Below are 15692 nucleotides of genomic sequence, written 5' to 3'. Positions count from 1 at the left end.
GTAAATGCCATTTTTTCAACTAACTCCAAAATATCTTTAGAGGCTATTGTCAGTTAAGTGGTGGTGACTGAAGGTATATCATGGGGACTGAGGGTGCAACAGAATCAAAGGCTCTTATGATCCTAAAAGTTTAAGCAGAGACTACACTGAGACTTAATTAAATAATTTTCCTGGGAGTAAAGCACGGCCGGCGCGTAAGGCTGACAACCTTACCGCCATCTTTGAGCTGATCGTCTAGATAATGTGGGACCCTCAACATCTCACAACCCTATGGGCCTTCACGGCCTCTTACAGGGATAACTTTACTTTACTTTTTACACCGAGACTTACCAAAAGCCTTGCTTAGGTCCACCTTAACTATTAGCCACTGATGATGTCCTATTGCAGAACCAAACATGGTGAAAACAGTCGTATTTTCACCAGGCTCAGTCATAAGGCCATAAATCCGTAGATCTTCAGCATGGAAGCTGTGTTTGTACCAATTTTCTCCTTCATCTGTAGAGTACAGAAGATCTCGAGTCTCCCCTTGTGATCTGAAGTACTTAACTGCTACCAGAACACCGCCATGATCCCCAGCATTGAAGTAGTAGTAGTCTCGAAACACCTAAGTCACGGTCAAAATAAGAATGCACATGACACTGCTGGCCCCTATTAGTCGTTACATATTTCAGTCTGGATGAATCAAAAATCTATTCAGTTCTTTTGTGTCTCTGTATCAAAATTAACTACATGGAATAGATTCCTTCTCAAGAAGCTACCAGTTATTCAGCTTGTCAGTAAATTTTGTCCCTTTCTTCAAGCTTGAAAGTTCAATTACTATATTCACAGTGTATACCGGACTATAATTTCAGCTATATGAATGAAACCGAAAAAACTCATTACCTATTTCTTTAACCTTTATCAGCCATGCATTACATTACTGTGATGGCATATCTTTATAGCTTAATGGTAAAGGTATCACACAGAAGCTTCTATTTTATATCTTCTATAAAGAACATGAGACATAACATGGAAATATTTTGTGAGGTTTCCATAACATGTTTACAACTCACCTGCCTCCATGTAAGACCTGCATCACGACTAAGGAACACGCCAGGATGGCCTTTCAGAGATGTTCCTACAGTGCCCATAGCAATAATGATACCAGGAGCTGACTTGGTAGTAAGGATAGGAACAGAGCGAGTCACAGGGTACAACTGAGAGAACCTTTGCGACAAGTGCAGAGAACAGTTGCCAGCCTGAAAGCAAGAAAACAGGATAAATGCAAATAATTTCTTACAAGAGACAAACACAAGGAAAAGGCAATTAGAATGCAAGCTTACCATCACACATGCAATTGGCTGGCCTTCATCATCAAACATAGGGGCCTCCAGAGGTCTCCATTCCACACCACGGTCAAATGTAATATAAGTTGAGATGTGTTCTGGTCCCACACGGCTTATTCCAGTTGACAAGGTAATCTGAGATGCAATATAGATCCCACGCAGTCCTTGTACCTTGGTAAGATCAGCAAAGGATTCATCCACCACATCACTGCATGTGAAACAGAACACAAACATATGAGCTGGACTAGCAAATCTGTGTAATACAAAATGAGAACTTCTCTTTCAAACTTCATTAAAATTTGAACTATGTTTATTTGTCTGGCAATGATGCCTGAAGTATAATGCACATATACAATAATTCCATCTGGATTCTAATATACCGTGAATCAAAACATGGAAGAGTTCAAACAAATGTAAGGAAAAATTTCTGTAAGGTTCTGCTTGATATTCAGCACCGATTAATATGGATGTCTTCATCTATTTATGATGAACAATTCTGCTGCCTTCTTTCTTTCCTTCTTTGTTCTCACTGTGTCAGAAGTAGATATCGTGCACAAAAAGTTAAAAAGCAGAAATTAAAAAAAAATCAACAGAAAGGCTCATCTTCAGCTAGTGCCGAGGTCAAGAAAATGTGGATATATACATCCACTCCCCACATACATCTTCATGGCGTAAACTTTACTCTTTTACCTTTTACAACAGAAAAGACTGCAATCACAGCTTTCAAAACCACAACTGTGAATACTCAGGAATGGATTAATGAATATGCAGCTCTTTACAACGGCAACACAACATTGCTCTTCAACCAACAGAAGAACAGTTACTCAAATTCATGACAGGTCATAAAGAAAACTTGTGATACTACTGCAATACATTCTGAAGGCAAGTTTTCACATGACAGTCACCTAACTGGGGCCAAACTGGTTGGTGCTGAACCACTTAAAGAATGGGTGTGTCATTTCCCTGAAAAGGAGTTAAATACTGTGCTAGAACATTACCTAGTTATAGAAAAAATAAACCATGTGGGCATGCAGATCTTACAAGAGATATGAAAATTCTGCAACAAGCAACACACGGTTAAATAAATTTTCAGCGAAACAACAAAAGTCCTCAAAATATGACTCCAATGATATCACCAAAGTTGGAACACTGTTTTTCTACTTTACAATGTCTCAAGATGTAGTTGAGGGAACTCTGCATGCACAAATCAACTAACTTGTGAAATCTATCAGTGACTTCAACAACAAAGACAATGATCATTCTGTAAGTTTGAAGTACAGACACAACTCTTTTCCAAGACAGTCACACAGGGAAGATAAATGCATTTCATAAAGGGTAATTTATATTTTTAAGCACATGAATATTCTTTTACCTCTCTCCCCCCTATTGTGCACTTAACCTACAAAGAATTTCTACTGGTTTACTTTCTCCTTCACCAGATATATGATACAGCGTTGTTCCACACTAGGAGTGACAAGTTCTAATGTCATACTGAACTAGCGCAAGGGTGCAGAAGCTGGATGCATGGCCACCTGCCAGGCAGTGAATGTAGTGTTCCCACCAACTGTCTAAAAACAGTTCATTTTTCTGATACTGGTGTCTTCAGGAGAAAAATAAAGTACGGGTTAACCTTAAACCACCCTTGCATATAAAACTGAATGATTGTGGAAACACGTTAAAAATATGACTGAAAAGATTTACTTCTATGGCAAAATGGTCATGCTATAGGTGTAACCTGATTAATTTCAAACCGGGCCTGAATGTAGTAAGAAAATCTGCGTTCTACGCAACTTCACACCAGATATGACCCTCACCTCAACCAGTTGCCCATCCAGGTGGAGTTTGGAAAATAACAGAATATTCGTTCAAGTGAGAGGGCAAACTGTATGCCCGAAGAATCCTTTAGCTGTGACACATAGAGGTTGGTAAGCATATCCGTGTGATTCACAACCACCATCACTTGTCCATCACTCACATCTGCCACATGATATGCTCGACGATCCAGCTCAGATTGGAAACGCGCTCGCATAAAGTGTCCTTGTTTGTATGAAACATAGAGATCCAAGTTGTTCTATAAAAGAAATTTGGTGTAGTCAGTACCACCTTCAACAGATATACTACTACAGAGACATTACATTCCCAGAACAATTAGATTGTAAAAAAAAAAAAAACAACACAGCAGACGTACTCAGCTCGAGCTTGATCCTCAACTTCTGCAACCTCAGACTGCTACATGAAACTAACCTCTGCCAGTAAAGGCAAAAAATTAAGCCAAAAATCAGGAAAATGTTTTAATACATAAAATTACATCACAGTCAAATCAACCATATTATCTCAACTCTCGCAAAAACTTAATGGAATTTTATGTATGAGTAGTGTCTTCAAAGATTTCCACTAAAAGAATATAAAACAGTTTGTAAGATCATGATGTGAAAGCCAGCCTTTCAAAATGAGTCAAATATAGCACAAATATTTACCTTATCAACCCTTTTAGTTGCAAACATGAAGTCATCTCTGACTTGAAAGTCTTCCACTCCACGAATGAGCACTACATAATTTCGTCCTTCATCCATGGCAGATAATGCCAAGACTGTTGATGTTCCACTGGGTTCCTCACGTTCCACATACAGAAGCCTTGGTTTTCCATCGGTATCTGCACTGGACCAAAAGAATGCTTTCACATACTCCTGGACCACTGAGAAGGTCTGCCCATAGTCTCTTGTTATCCACAGCTGTTATGAACACAATACACCATACAGAACACTCAAATATAACAGTCAGAAAGTTATCAAACTGTGAAAATAACTTCTGAAAATACACAAAAGACTTTCTCGTTTAATCTACAAATAATGTACATTTTAAAATGCAAATCAAAACTGCAGAACAAAATTCGACACTTAGCTTCCTGGTACTCCTGTTCTAACCCACTAATACCAAAGCTGGCCAGCAGACATGACCCTGTCAAGCTTTCCATCATATCCAGTAACATCCATTTTACCTTATAATACATCAACTGCTGGCCAACTTCAACAGTTTTCCCTATCAAAATTCTGAACAAATTTCTTCCCCTCTGTGACTTAACTACCAGAACAATACCACACGAGTGGCATAAATCGCAAAACTGCAGAAGTGCTTCACACAGATGCTTCATTTGTGATTAGCAGGGCCCGGATTTTGATGACATGTCATTTTTTTTTTCCTTGTATCCTATGCGATGCTCTTAAATACATAAATCTCGGATATGAGCTGCTGGTTACAGAAATGTAAATTTAATAGGTAACTATTAATAGGTAATAGGTAACTTTTTGTCATTTTTTGACACTTTTAGGTTTAAGGCCATTTTTTCATTTTTGGGGTAATTTGGGGGTAAATTTGAATATTTAAGGGTATTTCTTGTCATTTTTGGTAATTTGGGGGAATATTTCATGTTTTTTGAAATGTGAATAATATGGAAGCGAAGTGTTCTTTCTCTTTCTCCTTTAGGTCATTTTTCTGGAATTTTTTGGTCATTTTTTAAATATTTTCAGGTCATCAAAACCCGGGCCCTACATATTACATTTTTGGGTCATATTTTTGGTCATTTTTTTTTTTGATTTTTCGGTCATTTTATAGGTCATTTTTTAAATATTTTTAGGTCATCAAAATCCAGGCCCTGGTAATTAGTAAGTATAAAACTCTCCAGCATTATGTTATCAATTGATCCACAGTGCATGTAAGCTACAGCTATGTCTCATATTATATTAGTTGAGATATCACACCTATGAAGTGCTTTTATCATGCAGGCAGCAATCTACAAATTTAACTTAATTCTCAGATAATTTTTTACTGACTTTGTAATGGTCACTGACAAATCACTAACATTCATATGCTATGCAATGTGACTGCAGGAAAAGAAGTGTCTCATTTCCTATAGAAGTTTCATTTCCATTAAATTCTAAACCAACATAAGGTGATTAGAAACTTTAGAATTTCAATATAATAACCGCTTTTCAGTGAAACCTAAGTATTATTTCAATGCCATGTAAAGATTCTTAATACCATTATCTCAACCAAGTCCCTTCCTAGAATCTCCTTGCCCCCGCTTCTTACCTCCAATGTAAAGGGACAAGAAAATTCCTCGCAGAAACATTGCTACGTCAACCTGAGTGAAGCCAGATATATAATCAGCTGGAAGAATATAAGGGCCTCAACCACACTTAGGAAAAGGAAAGGAAACAAGATCTATAGCATAATGCAGCTAAAGAAAGCAGTCCAGAGTGAAAAGCAGTTGAAAAGGGTACAGCCACTGAATTTAACTGTTGATAAAAGTACAAGGACTTACAGTGTAAAAATATTTATACCCACCATGGGACAGCTCTGCGCAGCTGTATAACCAGTACATTCATATAACATGCCATAGTTCTGCAGTCTTCTAGCTTATGAAACTGGGTAATGTGGTAGGTGGTTACCAATATTTCAAAACGGATAAAACGTCCTGCACATGAAGGCAGTACCACCATATTCCTCTGTTACATTGGCAACCACCTACCATACTACTCAGAATCATAATGCAGGAAATGATATCACCATGAACTCCATATATCTCATATACTAGTAAATCATACTCATCAAAATGCCAAACTAATATCCAAGATATATACGACAGGACTCACCTATTAAGTTCTAGTAAATATCTCAAACTTACCCGTTTTATAGGATCTACTTTATCAAAGACAAGGAAGGTCAGTGGTTCATCTTCATGAAAAGAAACTTCTGATGGAGAGAATGTAACATTCATCCTTGTGATGTTTCTTCCATAATTTTTTGTTACAAAAATTACTTGATTCAGAGGATCTGTAAATACACACTGAAAAATACAAGGATACTGCATAGTATTCAAACCACCTCACTTGTACAGAGAAGTTATATATTATCAATGATGCATATTTATTTCCACAAGCTGGAACTGTAATTATTATAACCTGTTTTAACTCTCTTTAGCCCTGTTTGCACTCACGTGGAGTACTTGTTAAAACTGCTGTCCATCAATTTGTCTGTCTGTAAGTATATAAAAACTGATAACTGTTGAATAATTCCATGAAATTACTTTGACACAAAGGAATTTTATATAAAAATTGTCAAGTCACATTAATTTTGTGTAAAACCAAACAAATATTAATGATACTTTACATGAAGATTCCTGCACATAACTCAAGTATAACCTGCTAAATATTTATCAGAGCAAAAAATGTATCAGACAACTGGACAACGCATTTTTATGTCTGACATATATTTCCCACAAGTGTTAGTTTTCAGAATACTTGAAATGAACACAATGAATACATTTACAAACTTGTACATTCAACAATCAGACACGATTTTCAGGATACAAAGAGTATCCATGTTTCTTACTGCTGATGACAACTCAATAAACCTTCTTCCCTCCTGAATTATAGGTTTAAATGTTTATAAATAAACAGTTAATTAAAGCATACTTGGAAATTCTAGTACAACTGTTATTCTGAGAGAATTAAAACTTTGTCTTTTCTGAGATAATTAAATGAAAGGCAGCATTTGCAACCTGAAATGTAATGCTATGCATATGCTTCCTGATTTGCTTCACAAATTGAAAAGAAAGCACTTTTCATATGTTGTTCTAATTCCTCCTTGTTTTGAGTAGAACAACTACAACAATATGAAAACATAATGTTATTCTTCCTGCTTATGCCAATTTCATCAAAATCAGACCAACAGCGGTTATAGGGGGGAAAAAAACTCTGTGGCCTGTAGCCCGCAAGCAAACTATATTGACCGAGCGACAGCCACTTGTCGGCGAAGTTAGTGCCAACTTTTGCGGATAGAGGGTGTCACGTGGTCAGCGCAACGGTTCCCCATGGCCATTAATCTCGGTTTTCTAGAAACAGTGGTTATATTTCAATAAAATTTTGGCATCATCAAATCTAGGATAAATTTCATCAAAATCAGACCAGCAGTGGCTATATTTCAATAGCACTCCAGCATCATCAAATCCAGGATCAGATACAGGATCAGATAACCAGCTGTATGCTTAACAGGTGCGACTATTCTTCACACGGTATATGACTGCTTTCCTTGTCCATATCACATGAACCAAATCTAACCAGACCTGAACTTAAAAGGATGCTCTCCTTCATCAATATCAATGGGAAAGGAAATGAGAAACTTGACACTTTCTCTGTCCCAGTGTATACACCACTGGTTCTCAACCTTTTTGTGCTCACGGCTCACTTGAGATATATAATGTCATTTATTGTACAAAATATAAAGTTATTGTAAAATAGACAGGTTATGAAATGTTATTAGATATATAAATTTAAAAGTTTTATGCAAATACAATGATTTCCAAACTTTACACAACAGCCTCCTCAACTGAACAAAGATTTCATCATGTTTCCTCCCTATTTAAATTTATGTGTTGCCATGTTTATAAAGAACATCTTTTGCACTTTTTTCATTTTTTAAATCAACATACTTTAAGTTTTTATCAATTAATAATATTTATCAGAGTTTCATACATGTTTACCTAAATAATTCATTTGTGTGATTAAGCACACTCCCATTTAAAACGGCTTAAAAATTGTTTAATGCATGGGAAAGCAAATTTCTTGTGACATCACATTTATAATCATTTAACCCTTTCGCTGCTAGTATGTTAAGTAACTCTCAGTACCCTCTGCGCTGAATTATTTTTGATAAATTTCTTTATAAATAATTTAAGTGAAAAGTATGAAAATTTGTGATAAAATGTAACTAATGTTACCTCAGACAGAGAATAGGAATCAGAAGTCGCAAAAATGTTGAATTATTCAGTATTTTTCACAGGGGAAAAGTCCATTAAATCAGGGTTGTCCAAGATGGCCAAAAAGTACATAATTCACTATCCTAGTCTTATCACTACGTCACATGTTGACCAAAGTCCACAACTTTATTTAAAACTATACAAGACCATTTTTACTAGCCCTGTGAGATACCCATGCCACATGACCACTGAGTGGGTGCCTCACTGTGCAGATGCAACCTTTTACATTTCTTAAGCTAGAGGGCAGAAGAAGGCAGCTATTGAAATGAATGATGCTTCATTATGTTCGCAATAGATGACTCTATGCACCCGCCAAGTTTGAATGAGACTGGTGCAAAGAAATCTGAGATCTGAAAATCTAAATTTGCAATACGGGTTTTGTCGATCACAGCAAGGACGCCATGTTTTTCAGAGAGCAACATATGTCGACTGCAGCAGCGTAAGGGTTAAAAAAAGTTTAATGGAGGGATGCACAAATTTTTAGAGCATGGGTATCACTGAAATTTTTAAGCACTTGCTTAAATTAAGTTTGTAACACAGAAGTTCACAGGCAACAGCAGTTATTAACTACAGTAAAACTTGGTTATAGCAACATCGGTTTCTGCGACACCTTGTCTATTGCATCAAATATTCAATGGTACGAACTAATTCCTCATAAAGCAACTGTTTTTATACCTTGCTTAGTACGACATGCACAAATGCATCAACCTCGTATGTAACGTCATTTTCATTCCTGAATTTCTCTGATATCGTGGGAAAGTTCGATGTGTCTGCCCACCCTCACTTTCTCTACTTGCTGACGTGACTGTCCTGGAAGAATACGACCGCGGGCTGCAAGAGGAGCGTGGGTTTTATGCGAAAACAAGGGTGTGGGGTGGGACTGCGTGAATAGTGCAAGAGGACGCGGCAGGTTGTTAACTGCATTCCTTTCCTAGAATCTCGTCTAACAGGACCTCACATTGTCTACTTACCCTATAGTGTTCCTGCCTAAACCCAGAGAAGTGCAGTAGCGAAAACATGGCAATGAAAAGGAAAGTTTTAAGCATTGAAGAGAAAGTTAAAGTGATTCGTGAAATATTGTGTGTACTGTCAGTGAAAAGCGCTGTAATATGTCTTTGATATTACACATTTGGGCAATTCCACGTTAATGTTACGTTAGTCTGTACTTAACTATGTATTTCACTAAAAAATGCAACATTTTAACTCGGTTTTTGGTAGATTTTTACGTGACTAACATAAGGCTACTGTGGAAGTGCCCATTTCGGTTACAACGACATTCGTTTATAACGACACTATTTTTAGGTCCCTTTGATGACGTTATAACCAAGTTCTACTGTATATGTAATTTTCCATTTCCACCCACTTTTGCCAATAGGCTCATTTGGCTTTATGTTTCCAAGGTTTTTCACTTTAACATCTTTTACTGGTTGTGTTCATTCTTATGTGCTATATCACAAAGAAATTGTGGATTTTTGTACTGTAACAAAATGTACACAAGCATCCTAGCAGATGAAAAAAAATACATTTTTATATATAAAAGCATTAGACTTATGTCTCTACACATTTATTTATTTCTGTTTTCATTGCTTGTTTCAAGCTCATTAATTTCATCTCTTGTAACATGCATTTCGTATGGACCCTGTATTCTTTTCAATGCTAACATAAAGAGCAGTATAATGAACAAGTACAGCCTAATATCTCACAAACTACAATACAGCACATCTCATATGGTATTACCATATATTATTACTTACATGAGAATTATACTTAGGGTGAATGAAAAATTTTTCCAAAAATGCATAGGGAAACTGTTTGCCTTCCAGCCTGAAATCCTCAGTCTTGTTCTCAAACCTGTTTCCATAGTCATATGAGATATACACTGCTGAGGGTTGACTCTTGGCTCCTACGCCCAATCTAGGGGAATCCCGAGCCAGACATAAAATAACATCTGATCCCTCACCAGCCCAGTGCACCATCAACTGCTGATGACTATCATTTAGATGGAAAACCTAAAAATAAAGGAGTTTACATTTTATCGGCCTCTTATTAACACGAAAGAATATATGCCTTTAAAACAAAGTCTACACTTGGACGATTAATTTATATAGTACTGAATTATAACATGGGGGTAAATTGTGTAATATCCTATTACAGTAATTTATATTAGTGTGACTTTAAATTTTGTAGGATATTATATTTGTTCACAGAAAAATGATAAGCATGCAACTAGATGCAGTCATATCAAGACAGCCACCCAAGTAATAGCACTGCTACTATGTTGATGACTAAAATTATCCCTAGTCACTATTTGAAATCATAGTGATCACTAGTGAAACACCACAGGTAAGCCTGTGATCTGAGAGCTTATTTCTTCATTATATGACAGCAGGTGACAAATGAACTTCCAGGAGTGAATGTGAAAAAATCTGACTTTCCACAAATTGAGAACTACTTTCGCATACTTAAACCATTAGTTTGAGATATTTCTTGCTAATCACACAGAATATAAAAATTCTTGGCCTGTAAATCTTATGTACTTGCATACAACAAAGAAATTTATCCATCACATCATTCACTCACTCATGGAGCTGATCCCTTTTTGAGGAGCTGCCAATTGTGTAGCTACTCAAGAACTGCCAAGAATTTTATGGAACCGGAAGGTTCATTATTGCACACTATGATTATTATTATTATTATTATTATTATTATTATTATTATTAGAGGGGGTGGGTTTCCCCATGCACTTAGATCAGTTATTGGTCCATTGTGCGTCCCCCTTTAATTTCTACTGTCCCCATACCCTACCGATACTGGTGCGTGCTATCAGCCCCGTTCAGCCAACGAGGTTGGCCGTCAGTACCTCTTATTTCCCCCATCTACCAGAGGCATTGGAAACTACTTGGGCGGCAAATTGTTGCCTAATTTAGCTCAGAGGTCTCCTAGAGACATGAGGATCCTTTACATGCCGTAAATCTACGACACGGGACCCATGGCTTAAAATCCCTCCCGGAGGACTTGTTCCCTGAATTTTTCTGCCCTTAAAAATTCCACGACCTCCGCCGGGTTTGAACCCGCGCACCTTTAGTCATGAGGTGGGAATGTTACCCCTAGACTACGGAGGCTGCTACACTATGATTATGTACAGTGGGTACTGGGGGCTCTTCCCCTAAGATAAAGCAGCTGAGGCCTGAAGCTGATCACTCACCTCCGACTAATGTCGAGGTCAAGAAAATGTGGATCTATACATCCGCTCCCCCATATGCCTTCATGGTGTAGTACTTAATTGGTTAAGCACAGGGAGAACTTTACCTTTTTTTTCACCTCATATACAGTATATTCTTTGTGACTGATGCTCACATCCAGACAGAAGAACTGCAGATAAGTGCTTCCTAGAAAAATAAATCTTTTTCCCTGCCAATTGTGCAATAAAATTATGTTTTCCAGTGTCTACAGCACACTGGGCAAAACTCATATTGCTTTCAGGGCCCTAATTCCACAGCACCGAAAGAAGCTATTTGAGCTTACTCACATCCATACTTATGACAACAACAGGTAAGAAAAGAAAACATGAAGGGATTCAAATTATGTACACCACTGAACTTATGAATTCTTTATTACTTGAGTTCTACAAAAACAGTAAGGCCCTATACAACCTACAGCCTTAAGTGAAAACCTATACACGTCATTCTCTCATTCCTTGCAAAATACCAATAAGAACTGGATAAATATGAACAAAAAAAGTGCAGGGGTGAAGAAAATGCCGTCCTATGTAAATAATAAATGTGAACAGAAGGAAATGAATTAAAAAAGATAAAGATGAATTTCTTCAAGAGGTGTGTTCTGAATGAAATTCCCTTTGCTCTTATAATGAATTGGCTTGAAAAAAAAATCATTATATCTGAAAATGCTCTGAAAAAAATCTAATTTACTTGCCTTGTAAAAACATGTGTTAAAGTGCAAATCTTCTATTGAGAGATTATCCCAATGATGATCTCAGTGAAATTAAGTACTTTCATTTTCATATTAAGCAAAATTATTTGGATTACATTCATTTTTGCCTTCTGTAACTATGGTTCAGCTTACATCCCCTAATGTGGAGGTAATTATTTCAAAGTCTAGTGGTAAAAAAATGATCATGAGAACAATTTTTCACAGTCAAAGATACTGCACTAATGAACGATGCAGAAAAAAATTCCTACACTACCTATTACATGCATAAAACGTGGAAAATTTCACTGCTTATTTATACTGATACAAAACCTAGTACCATGCATGTTGGGGCAACCACAACAACCTAAACCTTTATTTGGCAGATGCCTAGTTTGAATCTCAGCCACACAGGTTTTCTTTGTAGTTTTCCTCAGTCCCTCCTGGCATAAGCTGGGCCAATACCATGATTGGGCCATGACCACTTCCTTCCAAATCAGTAGTCCCCATTCATGCTACCATTCAAAACTCTCAAATGCATAACAATAAACAATAAAAAGTATATACAAATGAAAGTGTCCTGCATGGTTGATATGTATATGTACTTATTCAGCAGGTGCTGAATGGTGTAGCTGCTTCCATGCAGTTTATGAAAAACAAGATTATGCATATAGAAGTGAGAAAAGTGCTAGCTGTACTATATTCCGATGCATCTTCGCCAGTATGAAACTTAGGTGTTTCTATTTACACTGTCATCCTTTAAATTGGTAGTATTTCTGTAAGGTCTCGAGAATGCCAGTTTAGGCCCCAAATTGACTAAATTCAGACCTGCTCTCGGGACTGAAACTCCCAAATAATAGGTAATAACCATTACAGACCTGAACACTTGGGATATACATCTTGCAGCTCTGTAGTATGTATGTACCAGAAAGACAAATCAAAAAATGACCCAAATTGGTCACGGCTCTCAATCTGAAATTCCAGCTCATGCGATTTTTTTCCATTCCGGTCTTCCTAATGACATGTCATGTCGTCTGCTCTTACGTCGTTTCAGGAGACATGGCAACATCGAACGTTACTCATCATCACGCTTAGTAATAATATAGCACATTATAATCTTACAAATACAACTGCCAATTATTAGTTCGATGCAACAGGGTACTGTACAGACACCTAAATTTTGTTACCAACAGCATTTCAGAACCAAACAGCCCTGCAACAATTAAGTGCGTAGTATTGCACCACACAACACTTTCGACACCAGGGACGTCCTGCAACGCACTTATTTATCATACATTGCATACCAGCATACAATTCTTGACAACTACAGAAAACTCACATTGGTCGTGATGTTGGTTTCCAATAATGCAGACCTCTTGAGCAAATTGTGACTTGTCAAGGAATATGATTTCCAAACACCGGTTGAATCAGACACTAAACTTTGTGCCTCGAATGTATGTGTATTTCTAGTTTCCTTACGCGGTGTCACATAAAGTGATTTAACACTATGTCCATAGATCTCAGGAACTTCTGTTGTAACTAATAATATAAACACTACCAAAATCACACTCATAAACTTCGCCATGTTGCCTGACTAGTAACCACTAACCCCACTAACTATATGTTAGCAGTGACTAGTAAACACCAACCATGCCTCAGCAGCGCCACTAACCACCCTCCCATACTTCCCAACTTGCAGTGATTAACTCACGCGGTGCACATGCGCAAACATGAATACCACAACAGCACGTCCTTTATACTGTAATCTGTGGTACATTCCTCTCTAAAATGTTGTGCTCCTTAGTCTGTAAACAAGTCAGTCTGTTTGAGCACATACGTTAGCTTGTAATTCGGAGAGTCTGGTTATTTCGGCAAACGTTCTTTCATTTTTCAGTCGAAGCTTATAATAACATAAAAAAAATCATATTTCTTAGAATGGATCTTAGAGAGATAGGATGGGATGGTATGGATTGGATAGATCTGGCTCAGGATAGGGACCAGTGGAGGACTCTTGTGAACACGGTAATGAACCTTCGGGTTCCATAAAATACTGGGAAATTCTTGAGCAGCAGCAGAATTGGCGGCTCCTCCAGAAGGGCTCAGCTCCATAAGTAGGTAAGTGGCCCTTACAGCGATCAGCGGAGGGATGCAGATGGTGCATGGTGATTCAACTAAAATGGAGTGCTTACTGGAAACAATGAGATAGATTACTAGAATACTGGGATTTCGGGTTTGCATCCCGCTTGAGGCTTGCATGTGTGCTGTCCCTCGTCCAAGAAGTTCCAACAGATGTCTAAAAGGGTTCGCAGTTTCAGAAGTTAATTCTGAATAAAAATAGGCAAGTTGTCCTAATCCGTGAAGAAGGAGGAGGAGGAGGCGGAGGTCGAGGAGGAGGAGGTTGAAGTATAAGGCCTCGTCGAGAGAATTCTGTTACATACGTAATTACCGTAACGGTAACATTACCGTTACGTTTTCCACAGATTCGTAATACCCTCGGTAATATTATAGCAGAATTAGATTTCTTTAGACGAATGTTTCCCAAGAAGACCCTGTTGTATCAAACAACTATTACTGCCATTCAAACGCTGGTTAAAAAAAGAAAGTAAAGCTAGGAGTTGGTGCAACACACGAATGCCTATTACATGAAGATTTGGAGCCTCTGTTTGGATCACGACTTCGCGTAGGAGAAATATTTATTTTACTGTTGCAAATTAGTTTAATTTTCTTTTTATACATAACGTGACCTTTCATTAAAAAAATATGAAATATAATTTGTAAGGTGAAGAATGCCAATTGAATACCTTAAGATTACGTCTGTCCATGATTTCCTGATTTTCGACTTCAAAATACGGATCAACCATTTCAGGTACGGGGAACGTAATGAAATCTCTGAAACAGAAGTTTCAGTGCCCAAATACTAAGATTCCATCGTTGGACATGATCCTTAGCCACCCCGTTTTACTTCACATCCCCATGATCTGTTTATGTAATATCCATTTTAATTTTATCGCCCCATTTACTTCTCGGTTTTGGGGGGGAGTTACTCTCCAAGACGTTTCTCCGCCAAATTTATAAATTCCTTGATTCTCCAATCCATGCTGACGAAACAACTGTCATATGCATAAGGACAGTCAAATAAAGCTGCAAGGCTAGTGACCTTGTGATCCCCCCCCCCTCAAATGCACGCATTTAGGGGCCACAAATGCTGGAAATTACATGTTCAGATTGACAAGACGTCGAATAATTTGCCATTTGCCTGGAAGCCGGTCACCTGCAATATAGAGGTCCTGTTTTGTGTTGATAAGGTCCTATAAGTTACATCATCGTGACTAAGACACATGTGACTCCGAAGTAGTATCATTGCTACGTGGATACGAGCTTGTGACTGCGTACAATCTACCTGTCTGTTTACACTGGTGTATTTATAGCAGCGCTTCAACTGATAGAATGTTACGTGTATCGCAATGAATGCATGTTTCCTTTGTTTCCTTTCTAATAAGCATTGTGGTGACAATACCGGTGTTTGTGTTAAAACGCAGAGCCAGAGCGAAGGCACAGGCAAACCATACGGCCTTTGTGGATGTCACGATTTTTAGGACCGCATATTTTACAACCCCCCCCCC

The 15692-nt window shown here is 37.7% G+C and overlaps 1 protein-coding gene across 1 annotated transcript in view; it reads right to left on the bottom strand.

The window, feature by feature from the left end:
- LOC111874966 (sortilin-related receptor) overlaps nt 1–13754 on the bottom strand; it is a 66359-nt gene extending 52605 nt beyond the window's left edge. The window contains exons 1-8 of the mRNA XM_023870872.2: nt 13409–13754; nt 9897–10151; nt 6010–6171; nt 3803–4057; nt 3140–3396; nt 1323–1533; nt 1053–1238; nt 331–604 (exon numbers count right to left, since the gene is read on the bottom strand). Of these exons, the coding sequence (XP_023726640.1) occupies nt 331–604; nt 1053–1238; nt 1323–1533; nt 3140–3396; nt 3803–4057; nt 6010–6171; nt 9897–10151; nt 13409–13654 (1846 nt within the window). The 5' untranslated portion in view covers nt 13655–13754. The remainder of the gene's footprint in view (nt 1–330; nt 605–1052; nt 1239–1322; nt 1534–3139; nt 3397–3802; nt 4058–6009; nt 6172–9896; nt 10152–13408) is intronic.
- Between the last annotated feature and the right edge of the window lie 1938 nt (nt 13755–15692).

Source organism: Cryptotermes secundus, unplaced genomic scaffold (assembly GCF_002891405.2).
Source record: "Cryptotermes secundus unplaced genomic scaffold, Csec_1.0 scaffold795, whole genome shotgun sequence".
Lineage (NCBI taxonomy): Eukaryota > Metazoa > Arthropoda > Insecta > Blattodea > Kalotermitidae > Cryptotermes > Cryptotermes secundus.
This window is presented reverse-complemented; position numbering and strand designations above follow the sequence as displayed.